General features: G+C 62.5%; 1 protein-coding gene across 1 annotated transcript in view; it reads left to right on the forward strand.

Annotated features, from left to right (window-relative positions):
• Positions 1–17599, forward strand: part of RAB44 (RAB44, member RAS oncogene family) — a 42882-nt gene extending 25283 nt beyond the window's left edge. Inside the window, exons 5-14 of the mRNA XM_058306652.1 lie at positions 589–735; positions 1770–1860; positions 2194–2289; positions 4849–5060; positions 5560–6944; positions 11092–11173; positions 12580–12694; positions 13691–13792; positions 15725–15801; positions 17084–17599. Coding sequence (XP_058162635.1) covers positions 589–735; positions 1770–1860; positions 2194–2289; positions 4849–5060; positions 5560–6944; positions 11092–11173; positions 12580–12694; positions 13691–13792; positions 15725–15801; positions 17084–17174 — 2398 coding nt within the window. The 3' untranslated portion in view covers positions 17175–17599. The remainder of the gene's footprint in view (positions 1–588; positions 736–1769; positions 1861–2193; positions 2290–4848; positions 5061–5559; positions 6945–11091; positions 11174–12579; positions 12695–13690; positions 13793–15724; positions 15802–17083) is intronic.
• Positions 17600–17963: the final 364 nt, after the last annotated feature.

The following is a 17963-nucleotide window of genomic DNA, read 5'->3' on the forward strand; positions in this document are numbered from 1 at the left end:
GGGGTGGCAGGGCGGGGCGCCGGGCGCGGGCCGTGGGGCAGGCGCGGCAGGTGGGGTGGGAGCCACCCAACAGCTCGCGGCCCGGCCCGCTCGGCGCTCTGGCACCGTCTTCGGCTCTTGATGAAATCCATGTGAAGGCGACGTTGACTCAGCGCCCTCTGGGCGCCGGGCGCGAGCTGGGGCTTTCACCTTGCCCGGCAGATATCGGCCTCCCCGTTTTACAAACGAGCCCAGAGAGGCCACGGACCTTGCCGAAGGTCACACAGCCCCAGAGAGAGGGAGAAGGGGGAAGGCAGATGGAAACCCGGGGCCGTCAGGCCCCCAAGACCCCTCCCTCACCTTTCGTCACGGAGTCACAGAGGGACGAAGCGTCGCGGGGGGCCCCGGGCGAGAGAGGGCCCCTCTGGCGAGGTTCCTGCAGGTGGCATTTGCTCTGTGCCTGGCCAGCTGCGAAGAGACCTCTGTGGTCCAGGCGCCCAAGCCTCTCGGAGCGTGGTCATTGTAAGGAGGAAGGGGGACCCCAGCGTCTGGGTCCAACCTCCCACCCGGCCTCTGGCCACCCCCACCCCACCCGCCCCGCCTCCCCAGGCAGGCTGAGCTGTGGCAGCTGTGGGGGAAGCTGCGGCAGGAGGAGCCCCCGCTGGCGGGCAGCCTGGAGGGCTTCCTGGCCAAGATGAACAGCCGGCTGCAGGCGGTGCGCGCCGACACGGCCGCGCTGGAGCTGAGCCTGCGCAAGTGAGTGGCCAGGGTGGGGGGAGCGGGTGCCGCCAGGGCCTCGCCGCCCAGTGTCAGGCGCACCGTCGGCGTCTTCATGCTTTCTCTATTTATTTTTTTAAAGATTTCTTATTTATTTATTTATCTATTTATTTATTTATTTCTCCCCCCCTCCCCAGTTGTCTGCTCTCTGTGTCCATTCGCTGTGTTCTTCTGTGACTGCTTCTGTCCTTATCAGCGGCACCAGGAATCTGTGTTTCTCTTTGTTGCGTCATCTTGTGTCAGCTCTCCGTGTGTGCGGCGCCATTCCTGGGCAGGCTGCACTTTCTTTCGCGCTGGGCGGCTCTCCTTACGGGGCGCACTCCTTGCGCGTGGGGCTCCCCTACGCGGGGGACACCCCTGCGTGGCAGGGCACTCCTTGTGCGCATCAGCACTGCGCATGGCCAGCTGCACACGGGTCAAGGAGGCCCGGGGTTTGAACCGTGGACCTCCCATGTGGTAGACGGACGCCCTAACCCCTGGGCCACGTCCACTCGTTAAATGTTAATTGAATCTGAACTGAATCCCCCCAGTGGCAGGAGAACAAGGCTGGGGTCCACAGAAGGACCTGGCAGCCCAGGACCTCGGGGAGGAGACATTTAGTGGTGTGGGAATGGCAAGTGCGTCTTGGCGCAAGGCCCCTGTGGCTGTGACCCCCAATGCTGTCATCTCGATCGCAGTGTGTGTGACCCCTGGAAACTGGCAAGGGTGCCGCCACGCCGGGGGGCCTGAGCCATGGGGGCTGGAGGCTGACAGAGGCAGGTGGGGACAGAGCGAGGGGCGGGGGTCTCGCGGCCGGGCCGGGGGCCATGTCTTGGTGACAGGAGCTGGCATGCTGGAGTCTGGGTGGTGGATATGCCCCTGTGTGGGTTGGGGTGCTCGGGGGGGATGGCCGTTCTCAGGGTGACGGGGTCCCTGCCTCCGGCAGGGCCAGGCGAGCACCCGGATGGGCCCCACCCATGCCCAGGCCAGCAGCAGGGTGCAGGGGTGCTGATGCGCTGCCCGCGCCCCTCCAGGCGGGACTCCGACCACCGCCACGAGGTCCAGCAGCTCTACGAGGAGATGGAGCAGCAGATCCACCGGGAGAAGCAGAAGCTGCAGGCCGAGGTGGCTCCCCTCCCCACCCCACCCCGGACTCCTTCGCTGGCCAGGTGGGGGGGACAGTGACGAGCCCGGGGGAGCGGCAGGGGCTGCCGCGAGCCAGTGGGTCCTGACACCCGGGCAGCCGGGTTCCCCAGAGAAACAGGGCGGGGCGCGCCGAGCCCGGGCCCCCTTCCCACTGCTGGGGGGTCTCGCCGTGCGCCCCGGCGCCCGCGCTGCCCCGCTCTGGGGGGCTGCCCTGAGAAGCCTCCCTGCGGCCCCAGGCCTGGTGGCGCTGGGAGCGGGGAGGGTGAGCTGGAGGAGCCCGCGGCCGGCGCGCTGACCCCCTCTGCTCCCCAGAGCGACTCCCGGGGCCTGGCCCTCAGCTCCCGGATGCAGGAGGCCCTGGCGGCCAAGGAGCGGGAGGTGCAGCAGGCGGCCGAGGGCCAGCGCCAGGTGAGCCGCGGGGTGTCCCGGCCGAGCCTGGCACCCGCGGGGACATGTCTGGCCCGCGGTGCGGACGCGCGGCCCGAAGCCACCGGCCCAGCTGGGGCTGCTGGGCTCCCATGGGAGAGCAGCCCCCTGGGAAAGCGGGGTCTCGGGCCCTTTTCTGAGACGAGGCTGGGCGTGCAGCCGGAGCCCTGGGACGCGGGTTCGAGGGCCCAGGTTCAAATCCCTGCTCTTCCACCTGAGGGCTGGGTAAGCCTGGGGAAATAACAGTTGCTTGTCCCGGCCTCAGTTTTTCCATCTGTAAATCAGGGATAATGAATGGCATGCACCTGACCTTCCAGTCTAGTGATGGCAAACGACAGGTAGTCAACAGGAAAGCACTGGGCAGACACGAGGTCTCGGCACTGGAGAGGCCTGTTCACTGGAGGGCAATGTGCAGCTCTCACCTCCACGGTCAGCTGTGTGACACTGGGCAGGTTCTTAACCTCTCTGAGCCTCGGTTTCCTCATCGGAGAAATGGGGATCAGAACTACCTTAGAAATCTGCAGTGACAATCTGAGGTACTTATGTGAAGGGTGAAGGCGGTGCCTGGCGCGCAGTAGGTGCTTTCCACATCAGAGCTGCCGCCGCCTCTGAATCTGCCCTCGCTTCCCACTTAGATCAGGGTGCCTGCTGCCCGCCACCCTGGTCTCGTACCCATCGGCACTTCCAGATGAGCCTTTGGGTCTGAGGCCCCCGCCCCTTCCTTCTTGACTTCCAGCCTCTGTCTTTGGTAAAATCGCCTCTGTTGTAACCAGGCAACAGGGCCCCTCAGCTCCGCACAGGTGCTGGGAGAGCCCGTCGCGGCCTGGGTGGCCCCGTCGCCAGGGTCCTCCTCCCGTGGGCTGACCTCCCAGGGGCTTCGCAGCAGCCGCTCCTTGGAAATCAGGCAGGCCCCTTCTGCCGAGGAGGCGCCCGGGCTTTCCACGGGGCCATCTTGCTTTGTCTCTGTGCGCCTGGAGCAGCCTCCCACAGCCACGCCTTCCCTCACCCGTCGGTCAGCCAAAGGCGCGCTGACATGGAGTAGGGAATCTGCTGGCTTTTTTTTTTTAAGATTTATTTTATTTATTTCCCCTCCTCCCCCCACCCCGGTTGTCTGTTCTCTGTGTCTATTTGCTGCGTCTTCTTTGTCCGCTTCTGTTGTTGTCAGTGGCACGGGAATCTGTGTTTCTTTTTGTTGCGTCATCTTGTTGTGTCAGCTCTCCGTGTGTGCGGAGCCATTCCTGGGCAGGCTGCACTTTCTTTCGCGCTGGGCGGCTCTCCTTACGGGGCGCACTCCTTGCGCGTGGGGCTCCCCTCACGGGGACACCCCTGCGTGGCAGGGCACTCCTTGCGCGCATCAGCACCGCACATGGGCCAGCTCCACATAGGTCAAGGAGGCCTGGGGTCTGAACCGTGGACCTCCCATGTGGTAGACGGACGCCCTAACCACTGGGCCAAGTCCGCTTCCCTCCCATGGCTTTTTTAAAGGGTGCCTGTTTGGGGTGAAAGCTTAGTTACCAGGCCCTAAAGAGCCTGACCCAAGGCTCCTTCCTTACTCAACTCTGTTGCCACGTGTTGGAGCAAGATGGCGGGCGATGCCTGCCGGGTTCAGGCTTCCTGGCTCCTCTCTTCCAGGTCTTGCTTCTCTCCAGGCTCAGCTCCTCTGTTTGCTCCACAAGGTCAGCTGTGGACTTATCAGGCGAGCGGCTCCGTCTCTCTCCCTGGAGCTTCTGCCGTGTCTGAGGAGCCATCTCTATTCCTCCGTGTTCTTCTCCTGGCTCAGGTCCTTTCTTCCCGGGGCTGGCTTCTCTTTCCTCTGTGTGCTTACTTCCTGGGGCTCCAGCTCAAGACTCCAGCCTCAAACTCCAAATCAAAACTCCCAACATCAAAATCCTCCAGCATCAAAAAGCTCCAACCCTGTCCTTTGCCATGTCTTTTATCTATGAGTCCCCACCTACCAAAGGGCGGGGACTCAACGCCCTAACCGTAATTTAATCAGGCCCAGGTACAGACCAGTTTACAGACATAACCCAGTATCTATTTTTGGAATTCATAAACCGGATCAAACGGCTACAGGCTGTGAATGTTCCAAACAGCGAGGAGACCGTGGGATGGAGTGGCTGAGGGAGGGCAGAGCAGTAGGAGAGGGGGTCAGGAACAGAAGTGGGGGCCCAGGGCTGCTGCGGGCTCTGCCTCCCACTCTGTGGGGTCTGCAGAGCTCCCTGGGGTCACGCGGGTAGACCAGGGCCCTCATGGAGCAGACGGCCCTGGAGATGAGCAGCCGCCGAGGGCTCTGCGGACGAGGGCGGCAGGCTGTGCCTCTCACACAGCTCCCTCATCTCCCTGGCCCTCCGGGGTGGGGGGTAGCGGGACTAATTAGGCCAAGGAGGGGTGGCCACTGCCCACCCTAACTGATGTTTTTGGCCGGGTCCCCGGGAACCTCGAAGGAGGAGGGAGTTTAGGTCCCAGAGCGTCTGCGGGGGGGGGGTCGGCGCTGCCCGGGGGGCGCTCGGGCCCACTCCTCTTCCCCTCTGCCCCCTGCAGCTGGAGGCCCGGCTGGGCCACCTGAGCAGCGCACGGCAGGAGGCCAGCGCGCAGAACCAGCAGCTGCGGGAGGCCGAGCGCGACCTGTCCGGGAGGCTGGAGGAGGTGCGGGGGCAGCTGCAGGCCACCAGAGGACACCTGCATGCCGCCAGGGGCCGCGCGTCCTGGCAGGTGGAGGAGGCACCGAGGCAAGCGGCCCGGCCTGGGCCAGGGTGGAGGCGGGGCCTTCTGGGAGGAGGGCAGGGAGGCCCCAGTCAGCCCACAACACACACTCACGGGCTCCCTCCTGCCATCCTTGCTGTAACCCTGCCAGGCTGGGGTTATGATGCCCACTTCACAGGTGAGGAAACTGAGGCCCAGAGAGGGGACAGCCAGGTGCTGGGATTCAGCCAGGTGCTGGGATTCAGGATTCAGTGCTAGGTCCCTGGCAGGCACTCACTCTGCTTGTGACAGCTCAGAGGCGGACGATGGGCCAGAATGGTCAGGGAAGGCTTCCTGGAGGAGGTGAGGCTTCATGTGGGCCTTGAAGGATGAACAGGACTAGATGGGGGGGGGAGTGGGGAGGGCATCCTGGGTGAGGACTGCTGAGCAAAGCCTGGGAAGGAGGACAAGAAAAGGGGCAGAAAAAGGACAGAGAAGGATGCAGGCAGGCTTGAGCTGCCCTCCCCTGACCTTCACTTCCCCACATCCTTCCAGTGCTCCCAGAGCAAGGGAGGAGAAGGCTCCAGACTCCCCGGAGGAGGCCCCCCTGCCCGGGCTGTTCGGGGACAACGACGACTGGAGCCAGCTCCTGAGCGGCTTCGGCAGCCCCCCGCGCAGAGCCCTGCAGCTCTACTGGAGCCCGCCGCCCTCCCCGAGCCCCTCGGGCCCCCAGACGCCCCGCGTGGTCAGGCAGATCTCCATCTCGGAGCTGCATGCTGCGCCCTTGGCCCGGGAAGCCCCCTCAGCTCCCGACGAGGCTGCAGGGAGCCCTCCTGGGGTGCCCCCCGGGGCCGAGGGAGGGGACGGGGCCGGCCGGGCCGGGCAGGACCTCGGAGCCGAGCAGCTTGTCCAGCCCCCCAGCCCGGAAGCCCCGGCCGAGCCAGCGCCCAGCCCCGAGACCCGCTTCCCCGGGGACCTCCTGGGGGGCCCACCCGGGGCGGCAGGGGGCCCGGGGGCAGCGGCGCTCCACGTGCCCATTCCCCCGGAGGAGGACAACCCTCCCCCCGTGGCATCTCCCCCGCCCCAGGCCCCAGCTGGGCCCAGCCCACAGTCCCAGGTCTCAGACCCCGGTGACTGGAGCCCCGGGCCCGCCCCCCCCAAGCCACCCAGACAGAGAGAGGCCCCCCGCCTGGACTCTGAGCCGGGGCTGGGGTCCTCGGGGGCTGGGGCCCTCGCGCCCTCGCCGGCCCCGCCCTCCCAGGGCCTGCAGCCCACGGGCCTGGCGCCAGGACAGGAGCCGGAGCAGGAGGGCCATCCCGGGGCGCCGAGAGGAGCCCCTGGCCAGGACCTCGGGCCCGAGGGGTGGCCCGGCCTCCCGCTCCCGCCGGGGGCTGAGGCAGGCGATCGGGGGCCCCCTGGCAGGCAGGACCTCGGCCCGGCGGGGGCAGGTGAGGCTGGTGGTCCCGAGCTTCCCCGACGACACGCCCTGCCTGCTGCTCCCCCCGACGGCACCGCGCAGCCTCCGGCCGACGCCCCCGAGCCCAGGAAGCCAGCGCCCTCGGGGGGCTCGCCGCCGGTGGGGGCTCAGCCTGGAGACAGAGCGGGGCCCCAGGGGCCCGCGCCAACACCCCCCACTGGGGCTGAGCTGGGAGCCCCGCCGGGGACCCCACCCGCGACGGCCCAGGCAGAAGGAGAACCAGGCCCCCCTCAACTCGGGGAGCCGAGAGCAGACCCGAGGCCTGGAGACCCCGGAGCGGACTCCTGGAAGGCTGGGCCGCCCCCAGCCCCGGGGGACCCCGAGGCCGGCAGGCTTCACGCCGGGGCCCGAGAGCCTCAGGCGGAGCCTGATTACGTCTACCACGTCATCTTCCTGGGGGACTCCAACGTGGGCAAGACCTCCTTCCTGCACCTGCTGCACCAGAACTCCTTCGCCTCTGGGCTGGCAGCTACCGTGGGTAAGGGCTCGGCGGGGCGGGCGGCGGGGAAGGGCGGGACCGGGGGACCGGCCGCCGAGCCAGAGCGGGCCCAGCCTGAGCCACCCCGAGGGAGCGGCGAGTTCTGCGCTGGCCGTGGGTGCTGCGTTAGTCATTATTCCACATGGGCGTGATCTGACTACTGGACTAATCGTCTCTAATTACAGGTAATTTGCTTTTTTTTGCATTGATCTGATTAGCTTATAATGTGCCACATCAACAAAGCACCCTGCAATTTAGGTGCCGGCGCTGGTTGACGGTGCAAGCAAGCAAGTCTCCACACACGTGGCCCGCGGGCAGGTCGCTGCGGGGCCCGAGTCGGTTGCATTTGCTCATTGCTGGCCCTCGGCCAGTCAGCCGGGCCCTGGCAGGAAGCCAGCTTGGACAAGTCGAGTAAATACGCAGAACGTATTTGTAGAGTGCGGTGTTAGGGACCCAGGTACCTGGTTCACGTCCCAGCTGTGCCACTTATGAGTGCTTCCTGCCACTTGGGCATTTAACTGTCCTGAGCTCTCAGATCCTCACTCATCTGAATGCTCGAGCCGACCGCAGAGCCGGCTTCCCAGGGCGGTTGTTAGCCTTAGGTGTGCTAACACGTCAAACACTTAGAATACTGTCTGGCGTGGAGCAAACGCTCAATAAATATTAGTCATCATTGTTATTATTGTCATTTTAAGTAAATATTTGATAATGTCGAGTGGCTCCTGCAAATGAAATGCCCCAAAGCAGAAAGCTTCCACTCCCCCCAAAATACCGGGATGTACGGCCCCTTGAACGCTGCGCAGAGCTGCAGAATGGCAGTTGATGGCAATTCGTGAGTCCTGTTCAGGGGCAAAGAGGGAGTTGTCGCATCTTTGCGTCAGCCAGGGGGCCAGGGCCAGGCCAGGGATAAACGACAGCCCCGGCACCAGAGAGGCCCCAGGGCAGGTTCTCAGACTTGCCTCTGCCTCAGAATCCTCATGGGGCGCTGGTTAAAAATGCAGCGCCTTTGGGAGGAGGAGCCCTCGGCCGGCCCAGGCTGGTGCTGGGCAGCCACAGTGTCGCCAGCCCCCAGGCTCGACCGTCTGAGCCCTCGTCCCCTGAAGCCTGAAGCCACGCGCCAGGCATCTTGCACCAGGGCGTAGTCCTCGCAGCCGCCCTCTTCAGGACGGACCCTTCCTTATTATTACGTGGTGAGAAGGTGCCACAAAACCCAGTCGACACAGGAACACGTTTGCGTGGTTTTAAAAGGCAGGCCGCGCCTACCCCGCCAGCCCGCTGGGAGCACCTGAGCCCCAGGGGCAGCGTCCAGGACATCCCAGGCCCGGCCGCGGCTTGGCGCCACCTGGTGGCTGTCGTCGTTCTGGCTTCAACCTTCCTGGGGACGGCTCTGCTTTCCCCAGCCGTCCACGTTTGCCGGCGTCACCCTCCCTGCGTCTCTTCTTCCTTCTCTCAGAGGGTAAGAGTTTAGCCTCCTTGCCTTTGAGGACAAGGGCCAGGTGGAGGGTCACAGTCAATGGAGAGCATTTCTGTGAGGTGTCCCCACATCCATCCCACGTCACAGGGAAGGAAACAGGACGCTGAAGCCCTGGCTAAGACCCCTGCCCGCTCCAGGCCCCGCCGTGGAGTCACACCCAGGGCGCCCGCCTGCAAAGCTCAGGCGCTGCCCCCCAGGGCCCCCTCCTGCTAAGCTCAGATGCTGCCCCCTCAGGGCGCCCGCCTGCAAAGCTCAGGTGCTGCCCCCCAGGGCACTCGCCTGTGAAACTCAGACGCTGCCCCCAGGGCGCCCGCCTGCAAAGCTCAGACGCTGCCCCCCTGCAAAGCTCAGACGCTGCCCCCTGCAAAGCTCAGATGCTGCCCCCCAGGGCGACTGCCTGCAAAGCTCAGACGATGCCCCCCTGCAAAGCTCAGATGCTGCCCGCCAGGGCACCCACCGTGAAACTCAGACGCTGCCCCCCAGGGCACCCGCCTGCAAAGCTCAGACGCTGCCCCCCTGAAAAGCTCAGATGCTGCCCCCCAGGGCACCCACCGTGAAACTCAGACGCTGTCCCCCAGGGCACCCGCCTGCAAAGCTCAGACGCTGCCCCCCTGAAAAGCTCAGATGCTGCCCCCCAGGGCGCCCGCCTGAAAAGCTCAGATGCTGCCCCCCAGGGCACCCACCTGCAAAGCTCAGGCGCTGCCCCCCAGGGCCCCTTCCTGCAAAGCTCAGACGCTGCCCCCCTGCAAAGCTCAGATGCTGCCCCCCAGGGCGCCCGCCTGAAAAGCTCAGGCGCTGCCCCCCAGGGCCCCTTCCTGCAAAGCTCAGACGCTGCCCCCCTGCAAAGCTCAGATGCTGCCCCCCAGGGCCCCCGCCTGCGAAGCTCAGGTGCTGCACCCCAGGGCACCCGCCTGCGAAGCTCAGATGCTGCCCCCCTGCAAAGCTCAGATGCTGCCCCCCAGGGTGCCCGCCTGCTAAGCTCAGACGCTGCCCCCCCCAGGGCCCCCGCCTGCGAAGCTCAGGTGCTGCACCCCAGGGCCCCCGCCTGCGAAGCTCAGGTGCTGCACCCCAGGGCACCCGCCTGCGAAGCTCAGACGCTGCCCCCCTGCAAAGCTCAGACGCTGCCCCCCCAGGGCCCCCGCCTGCAAAGCTCAGACGCTGCCCTCTTTTGAGTCCAGGGTTGCCCTCTCCGTGCGAGTGCTCATGTACAACAGCAGGTTCCCTGAGAAGGAGAAAACGTTGTATTCCTAAGCCTTTCTATAAATAAGTCGTGACATGCGTGGGGACAGGGTTTAGGGCCTTGTGGGGGACAGGCAGGGAGTGGGAAAACTGGAGCGACGGGAGGATTAGTACATCCAAGGCCGAGCAGACGTGTTGAGGCTCTGCAGCGGGTGCTCTGCGAGGCAGTGAGCTCTCCTGTGGGTGTGCAAGCAGAGGCGGGCAGTGTCACAGGGGCTCGGGACCCTCGGAGGTGCCTGCAGGCCATGCGCTTCCCGCCACCTTCAGGCAGGAGGGCAGCGCACTGCCTCTTCACGCCCTGCTGAGGTCTGGGGTCCGCGCTTCTCCCAGCATCTTTCTGGGGGGCACAGGGGCGGGCGGCGGGGGGAGAGGGCTATGGTTTGGGTCAGCACCAGGGGGCAGCAGCAAGTGCCCCTGGGGTCACTATTGAAAAAGGTCCCCGGGTGCCCAGGGCTGCCGCTGGCACCGCTGCTGTGCTAGAGGCACCTCTTCTGAGCCCGCCTGGAGCCCGCAGCAGGCTCTCAGCCTCAGCGCTCCATTAGGAGAGGGACGGGAAGTGGGGACCGAGCAGCCCCTCCCCATCACCCCTGCTCCCCGCCTGGTTTCCTTGGGAACCAGGAGTTGACAGGACCGTGCTCCCCAAAGATTCCAAACCTCCCTGGGATTTCACATAACCTACATATTTCCAGGGACAAAAAGAATCTGGAGCTATGACCTCAGGGAGGAAGGGCCATGACATTTGGGGGAGGGCACGGGGCTGGGATTCAGGAGGAAGAGACTTAATAGTAATTATAAAAATTGCTCCCTCTCAAGCACCCACCTGAAACTGGGCTGACTCGGCCTGCCAGCCTCCCTGCAAGGTGGGATTTTTTTAATCGCCACCTCGCAGATGAGGAAATGGAGGCTTGGGGTGAAGTGACTTGCCCAAGGTCACACAGCCTTGGGGGATGGTGGGGGGACCTGGAGCTGTCCCTCCTCCCCCTGCCCAAGGCTGCCTCTTTACCTTTCCGTGTAATTGAAGGGGGAAGGTACATGCAACGATCAGGAAGTACAACAAGGAGTCTTACAAAAATAAGATACTGGAATCGGCTTCCCTTGGTGGCCTGAGGGATAAACACTGCTGTCCAGTTGTGGGGACACACATGTTCGTGGAGTTAAATGCAACGGCAAGGCACCCCTTGTTGGCGTTGTCTGGGTGCAGGAGTATCGTGAGAGCAGAGAACCCTGTGGGCTGGTGGTCAGGGAAGGCTTCTTGGAGGAAGCAGGCCTTTGAGTGTGGATGGATTTGGGGAGCCGAGGGGAAGCCCTCCAGCCAAAGGCTTTCCTTCCTGCCGCGGCTGGTGTAGGGGACGGCGTGCATCTGAGCGGGCCTTGGCTGGAAGTCCCGGATGGTAACTTCAAAGTGGCCCTCACTCCCTCTCTTGTGTGTCCTAGGAGTGGATTTTCGGGTCAAAAACCTGCTGGTGGACAATAAGCACTTTGCACTGCAGCTCTGGGACACGGCCGGCCAGGAGAGGTAAGGGGCGCCATCCAGCCAGCCCCACGCGCAGTGGAGTCAGGGACCCCGCCGAGCCTGGGGCCAGCGGGCAACCCCGGGCTGGGAGTCCAGCTCGGCCCAGAGGCGGCCGGGGGTGCAGGGAGCAACGGTGTGAACATTCGTTAGCACTGATGAGCACGGCTGGGGCGCTGCGGCTCAGCGGGGGTCAGCGTTAAAGTGTAGTTCACACGCTCCCACACCAGCCTGTAGGTTATGGCAGGACGTATAATGGCCTGTACCCATCATTGCAGCGGCACTCAGGACAATTCCCAAGTCCTGAAAATGCCCCCATATTACGCCTGTGCTTCCCTCTCCCGCCCCTCAGCACCTCCAGGGGCCCCTGCCTCCACATCCGTGATAGAAGTTCTTCCATTGCTAGCATCACATTAAGTCTATAGTAGAACACCAGTAAGTCCACTCTAGTCCATCCTTCATCCCCAGTCCTGAGGGTTCTGGGATGGCGATGCCCACTCTGCCTCTGGGAGGGGGCCTTGATCCCACGGGGCGGATGGATGGGACTATCTTTTTTTTTTCTATCTGGTTGTGTCATTGTCCTTTTTTTTTTTGGTGCATTGCTTCCCCAGGCTGGGGCCTGTGCCTTACTGTGCAGGCTGGGATGCCTTACTGCTTTTTTTCTTTTTATTCTTTTTTTTACCAGGAGGTCCCAGGGAACAAACCTGGGTCCTCCATACTGTAAACGGGAGCTCAACTGCTTGAGCCACAGCCGCTTTCCGGATGGGACGCTCTTGCTTGCAGTTGCAGACTCTCCCTGTTCCTTGGGGGGGGAGTTGTCCATCATCATCTCCTATAGGCACACTCTGACACGACCGTCACCAAGGACCAAGGCCACTTGTAGCCAGTGTTTATGTCGTGACACACTGGAAACAACCTACATGCCCATCTATAGGGAAACAGTGAAATAAATTAGGGCCCATCCATGCACTGATAGGGAAGTGTCTCCAAGATGTTCTGTTGAGTGGCAAAAAACAAAGCTCAGAATAACGAAGATTAGCGAGTTCAGCAGGTGTCAAATGCTGTTTTTGTATAAAATGGGGGGAAAGGTAGGTGGATATACCTGTTTGCTTATGTATATGTAAAATATCTCTGGAAAGATGTTCTAGAAACTGGTCGCCCAGGCTGCTTCCAGGGAGGGGGGCTGGGTGGGCACAGGGCTGGGGGGAGAGAGATTTTTCTCTGGGTGCCTTTGGCAGCTTTTGAAATTTGAGCCATGAGAAAATGTTACTTTCAACGATAGCTACACCATAAAGAAGAAAAGCGGTTTAGAGGCAGAGCGGTTCACTGCCCCGGCTCTGCAGACGCCGAGGCCTAGGGAGGAGGGCCCGGGCGGGTGCTTTGGCGCGGCCTCACGCAGACTCTACGGGCAGGTACCACAGCATGACGCGGCAGCTGCTCCGCAGGGCTGACGGGGTGGTGCTCATGTACGACGTCACCTCCCAGGACAGCTTCGCCCACGTGCGCTACTGGCTGGACTGTCTGCAGGTGAGCAGGTGGCCCCTGGGACTGGCCCCAGAGTTGGGATTCGGGCAGGAGCTGGTTCCTCCCCAATCCTCACTGTCTCCCAGATTACAAATGGTACAAGAGACCTGGGTGACACCATGCGCTGAGGACATGTGGCTGGATGAGCTGGGAGCACAGTGGTACAAAGAAACAACTGCATAGTACAATCCAAACTACTTCCTTTACCCTGTAAACATTTCTTTCCTACCGAGAGCACTCCTATACTTGTTTGTAGTGTCTTCTTTTTCTTTCAAGATTTATTTTTATTTATTTCTCCCCATCCCCTTGTTGTTTACATTTGCTGTGTCTGTTTGTTGTGTGCTCTTCTTCCTTTTAGGAGGCACCGGGAGCCAAATCCGGGACCTCCCATGTGGGAGGGAGGCACCTAATCACTTGAACCACCTCCACTCCCTGCTTTGTTGTGTCTCTCATTATGTTTTCCTCCTTGTGTCTCTTGTTGCATCTGCTTGCTACACTAGAATAAAGTAGTAATTGAGGAGGGAGGCTGAGTTCTGGGGTCTGATAGGACCTGGGTTTGAATCCCAGCAACCCTGCCTACTTACTCTGTGACCTTGGACAAGTGAATTAACCTCTCTGAACTTCAATCTCCTACTTTTCTCATAGGGAAGTTATGAGGATTAACGGATATACCGGCTTTCAGCACAGCACTTGTGTGTAGCAAGCACTCAGTAAATAGAAGCTATTATTATTATGTATGAAATAACTAGAAAATGAGCCAAGGCAATCTGTACAGTCAAGCTCTGGAGTGTTTTGCCCGAACAGGAAGAAAGGATCAGGGACAGGAGCAATCCAGGAAGGCTTCCAGGGAGAGGTGCCCTTGGAAAGGGGGTGACATGTTTGTGGACAGAGAGGAGGCACAACTATCTGCACCCAGGAAGGTTGGGCCAAATCTGCTTAGGGCCTGGCATCCAGCAGGCACTCAACACGCGCGGCTGAGGGAACTTATTCTGTGTGCAGGATGCAGGGTCCGACGGGGTGGTGGTCCTTCTCCTCGGAAACAAGACGGACTGCGAGGAGGAGCGGCAGGTGCCCACCGCGGCCGGGCAGCAGCTGGCCAACGTAAGCAGCCGGGCTGGGCGGATGCTCCCGAAGGGGGTGGGATAGGGGGTCGCCCTCGCCCAGGCAACCGGAAGGAAGCACGTGCCCCTTCCCGCCCCCGCCCCGCCGCAGCCCAGGTGAGATGCACCGCAGCCTGCCCCCCCCCACCCGACCGCGGCCCAGGCGGGATGCACCGCAGCCTGCCCCCCCCCCCCGCCCCTCCACCCGGCCGCGGCCCAGGCGGGATGCACCGTAGCCTGCCCCCCCCCCCCGCCCCTCCACCCGGCCGCGGCCCAGGCGGGATGCACCGCAGCCTGCCCCCCCCCCCCCGCCCCTCCACCCGGCCGCGGCCCAGGCGGGATGCACCGCAGCCTGCCCCCCCCCACCCAACCGCGGCCCAGGCGGGATGCACCGCAGCCTGCCCCCCCCCCCGCCCCTCCACCCGACCGCGGCCCAGGCGGGATGCACCGCAGCCTGCCCCCCCCCCACCCGACCGCGGCCCAGGCGGGATGCACCGCAGCCTGCCCCCCTCCCCCGCCCCTTCCACCCGGCCACGGCCCAGGCGGGATGCACCGCAGCCTGCCCCCCTCCCCCGCCCCCTCCACCCGACCGCGGCCCAGGCGGGATGCACCGCAGCCTGCCCCCCCCCCCCCGCCCCTCCACCCGGCCGCGGCCCAGGCGGGATGCACCGCAGCCTGGCCACCCCCGCCCCCTCCGCCAGGCTCTCTTAGATTCACACATGAGGTGGCAGTGGCAGACGTGGCATTCAATGTCAATGTCAAATTAGCAGATTCCCACACAATGTCCGAGCCTACCAAAATATGTATATATATTCAGAGTAAAAAGGCTTATAACCTCCATTTAAAATTCCCAACCAAATCTTAACTTCATCTCTGGTCTCTAACATTTTTCCTCTAATTTATTCTGTTTTGAGACTCAAAATCTTCCCTGGGAAGATGATTTTAAAAGCCCCACCAGACGGTGGATACTATTTAATTATGAATTCATTCCAGAAAATCGGAAGGATAGTAAAGAAGAAAAAATAAATAAATCCCTTCTCGTCCCACCTCTGGCCCAGTCCCTCTCGGCATTTCCGTATTGTATTTCCTTCCTGGGCCTCGTTTTATTTCTCATAATTGCAAAGTCAGCACTGAGGTCCCCGTTTGGGAATTTTTCCCTCTTTAAAGTAGTAGCTTATCCCTTTGACAGATCAATTCCTCCTCTAGCAATTTATCCTATGGAAAGAGTCACAAATAATAATCCATAAGGGAATAAAGTAATGCATACTCATGTATAATCACACGTTTATCTGAAGATGTTCATTACAATATTATTTATAAGAATGAACATCTGGCAGCAGTCGGGGGCTAAACGGTGCTGCATTCACAGGAGAAGCTAGTATCTGCCATGAAGTAAGATTCCTGTGCTGGAAGAGTGTTCCACTGTGTGGGGGAAATGCTTGCAATATAATGTGAAGTTAGAAAAGCCGTCAGCAAATCTGGGTCCTCCCCCAATATCCCTCCCATAAAAGTATAATATAACACAGAATGGAAATATATACATATATATACCCAAATGCTAAAGGTTTTATATATAACAGTTAATATCTCATGGGTCTCTATCTTATACTTTGTTTTTCCCAATATTCCGCCAGTGACGTGTTTTAAAAATCAGAAAATATAACATACAATCAAAAAATGTCCCGAGGGGCTGTGCCTGAGCCTGGACATGGGTTTCCCACACTCTGCAGCGAGCATCCTCAGCACCTTGGCGGACAGGGGTGGAGGGGCCGTGGCGGAGGGGCTTGGCTGGGGAGTGGGGCCACCGCGAGCTGGGCTGCCCCGGCCTTGGGGTCAGCACGGGACGGCTAGGGCAGGTCCCCCCCGCCGGGCAGGCCTTCTGGCCCCTCCCAGTCTTCCCCAAGCCCCCCGCCCCTGTTCGTCTGGCCTGCAGGAGCTGGGGGTCTCCTTTGGGGAGTGCAGCGCCGTCCTGGGCCACAACATCCTGGAGCCCTTGGTGAGCCTGGCCAGGTGAGTGGCGTCTGCCCCTTCCCACCCAGAACCCCCCCCCCCCCCCCGGCGCAGCGCAGACTCCCGAGCCGGGCTGGGGAAACGGTCAAGGACACCCCCGGTTCGACCCCAGGGCTCGCCAGCTGAGGAAGCAGAGAAGGTCTCCCCTTCTCCGCGCTGCACCCTCTAGCGCGTCCACTGCATTTAGAAGAGAATCCAAAAGCCTCCCTGCGGCCCGCGGCCCCCCGAGTGCCCTCTCCCCTGCGCCCGCATGTCCTCTCACCTGGGTTCCGCCTCCGGCCCTTGCACCTGCCCCTCCCTCTGGCAAGAATGCCCCCCCCCAGCTGGCTCCATCTCATCTTCCAGATCCAGCCCCCAGCCCTCCACCACGCCCCCCCCCGCCCCCGTTCCCCATCCCCGCCCTCTGCTCGCACGCTCCCTGGCGTTTCTCAGCCAACTGCACCTGCAGCCGTGTGATGTCACGCGAGGCAGCCGTCGCTCCAGGGGCGCGGGCCCGGTCTGTCCCATTCCCCGCCCCCTCCGTGCCTAAGGCCCCCTCGTGAAGGGGATGCAGTGAGGCTGGAGTGGCGGGCTTGGCCCAGGCGAGCGCTAAGCTCGGGCCGGCAGCCGCACGAGCCTGCTGACCTGCACGCCTGGGCGCAAAACTGCTCCTCGGCTTCCCTTTGCCTCGGGATAAAAGCCCGAGTCCCCCCCTGCGGGGCTTCTGAGACCCCGCTGCCCCCAAGGCTCCCCGCGGCCACTCAGCCCTGGACCTAGCACAGGGCCCGGCACGCAGGAAATACGTTGTGAGTGAACAAACGAGTGGGTGGACGGAGGAACCAACGAGCTGTCCTCAAGCCAAGCCCTTTACCCTGGGCCTTTGCCCCCTGCTGAGAAAGCATTTCCCCCACCCCTTCCTCCAACCAATGCTTGTCAGGTCCCTGCTCAGACCCGGTCTCCTTCCTGGGGGACCCCTCCAGGGTTTTTGCCAGGACCAGGCGCGATGCCTGCCGTGGGCTTCTCAAGCTTCCGGTCGCTCCTGGGCAGCAGCTGCCCCTGTGTCCTCACGGCCGGGCAGGGCCAGGCTGGCACCTTTGTCCTAATCGGAGCCCCTGCCCGTGCCTGCTGCACAGAGGAACTGAAGAATTCCCGGACGAGAGGCAGAAGGCCCTTCTCCCGTGACCCCACTTTCCTGGTGCCCTGAGGAACACAGGGCAGGGGCGGGGAACCCCGGCGGCCCCCGCCTGCCCTCCACGCTGCCCCCGGAGCCGCGGCGAGGGCCGACGCCTGCGTCCTCTTGCAGGTCCCTCAAGATGCAGGAGGACCGCCTGAAGGGCTCCCTGGCGGAGGTGGTCCCCGAGGGGCCGCCAAAGAAAGCCGGCTGCTGCTCCTGACCGCCCGGTGGGACGGCACCCCGCAGGGGCTCCTGGCGCCCAGCCCCGACCCCCTGTGTGCACGGCAGGGGCGGAGGGGACCAGCCGGGACGTGCAGGGAAACCCCCCCACCCCAGCTCGACTCGGCCGAGGGCGGCCCGCACCCACTCGGCCCTTTGTCCCCTGAAGAGGGACTTTGGAAAGCGAGAACCGCGTGTCGAAAACTCTCCAAATTGAAAGGAAGAAGCCTCGAAAACAGACTGCAGGAAAAGACGCCGAAATGTTGGCCACACGGCTCTGGGCGGTAAAATTATAGGGTGAGCCTGTGGGGGTGTTAGTTTTCTTTATGTGTATGTTTATATTTTCAGATTTTCTACAACAACTGGGTATTCTTTTTGTGATTAAAAAAAAAGAACAGGCGGAGGAGGAGGAAAGAAACTTTCAAAGGCGCCTGCCTTGTGCTGATTAGCAATTACCGGAACCTGCTAATTACAAGGGACTCTGTTAAAGCCGCCCCCTGTCCCGCGCCCCGCGCAGAGCTGGTGACCTTGTTTCATTAACGGTAGCTGGTCGGGATTTGGGGCTTTCTTCGAGGAGAATCCTCTTCCCCGGCAGTGCCCTGCCCACGCCCCTGCCCCTGGCCGCAGCCCCCTGCTTTCCCGCCGCCCGCCCCTGGGGGGCGCACCCCGGGGCCCTCCCGCTGGCTCGCCCGGCTCGGCCCCTTCCCTAAGGGGTGGGCCTCTGACTCGGCCGGAGGCTCCGCCGGGCGGTGGCTGAGCGGCCTGGGCAGCAGCTGGGGGGCTGGATCCG

This window comes from Dasypus novemcinctus, chromosome 11 (assembly GCF_030445035.2).
Source record: "Dasypus novemcinctus isolate mDasNov1 chromosome 11, mDasNov1.1.hap2, whole genome shotgun sequence".
Taxonomy (NCBI): domain Eukaryota; kingdom Metazoa; phylum Chordata; class Mammalia; order Cingulata; family Dasypodidae; genus Dasypus; species Dasypus novemcinctus.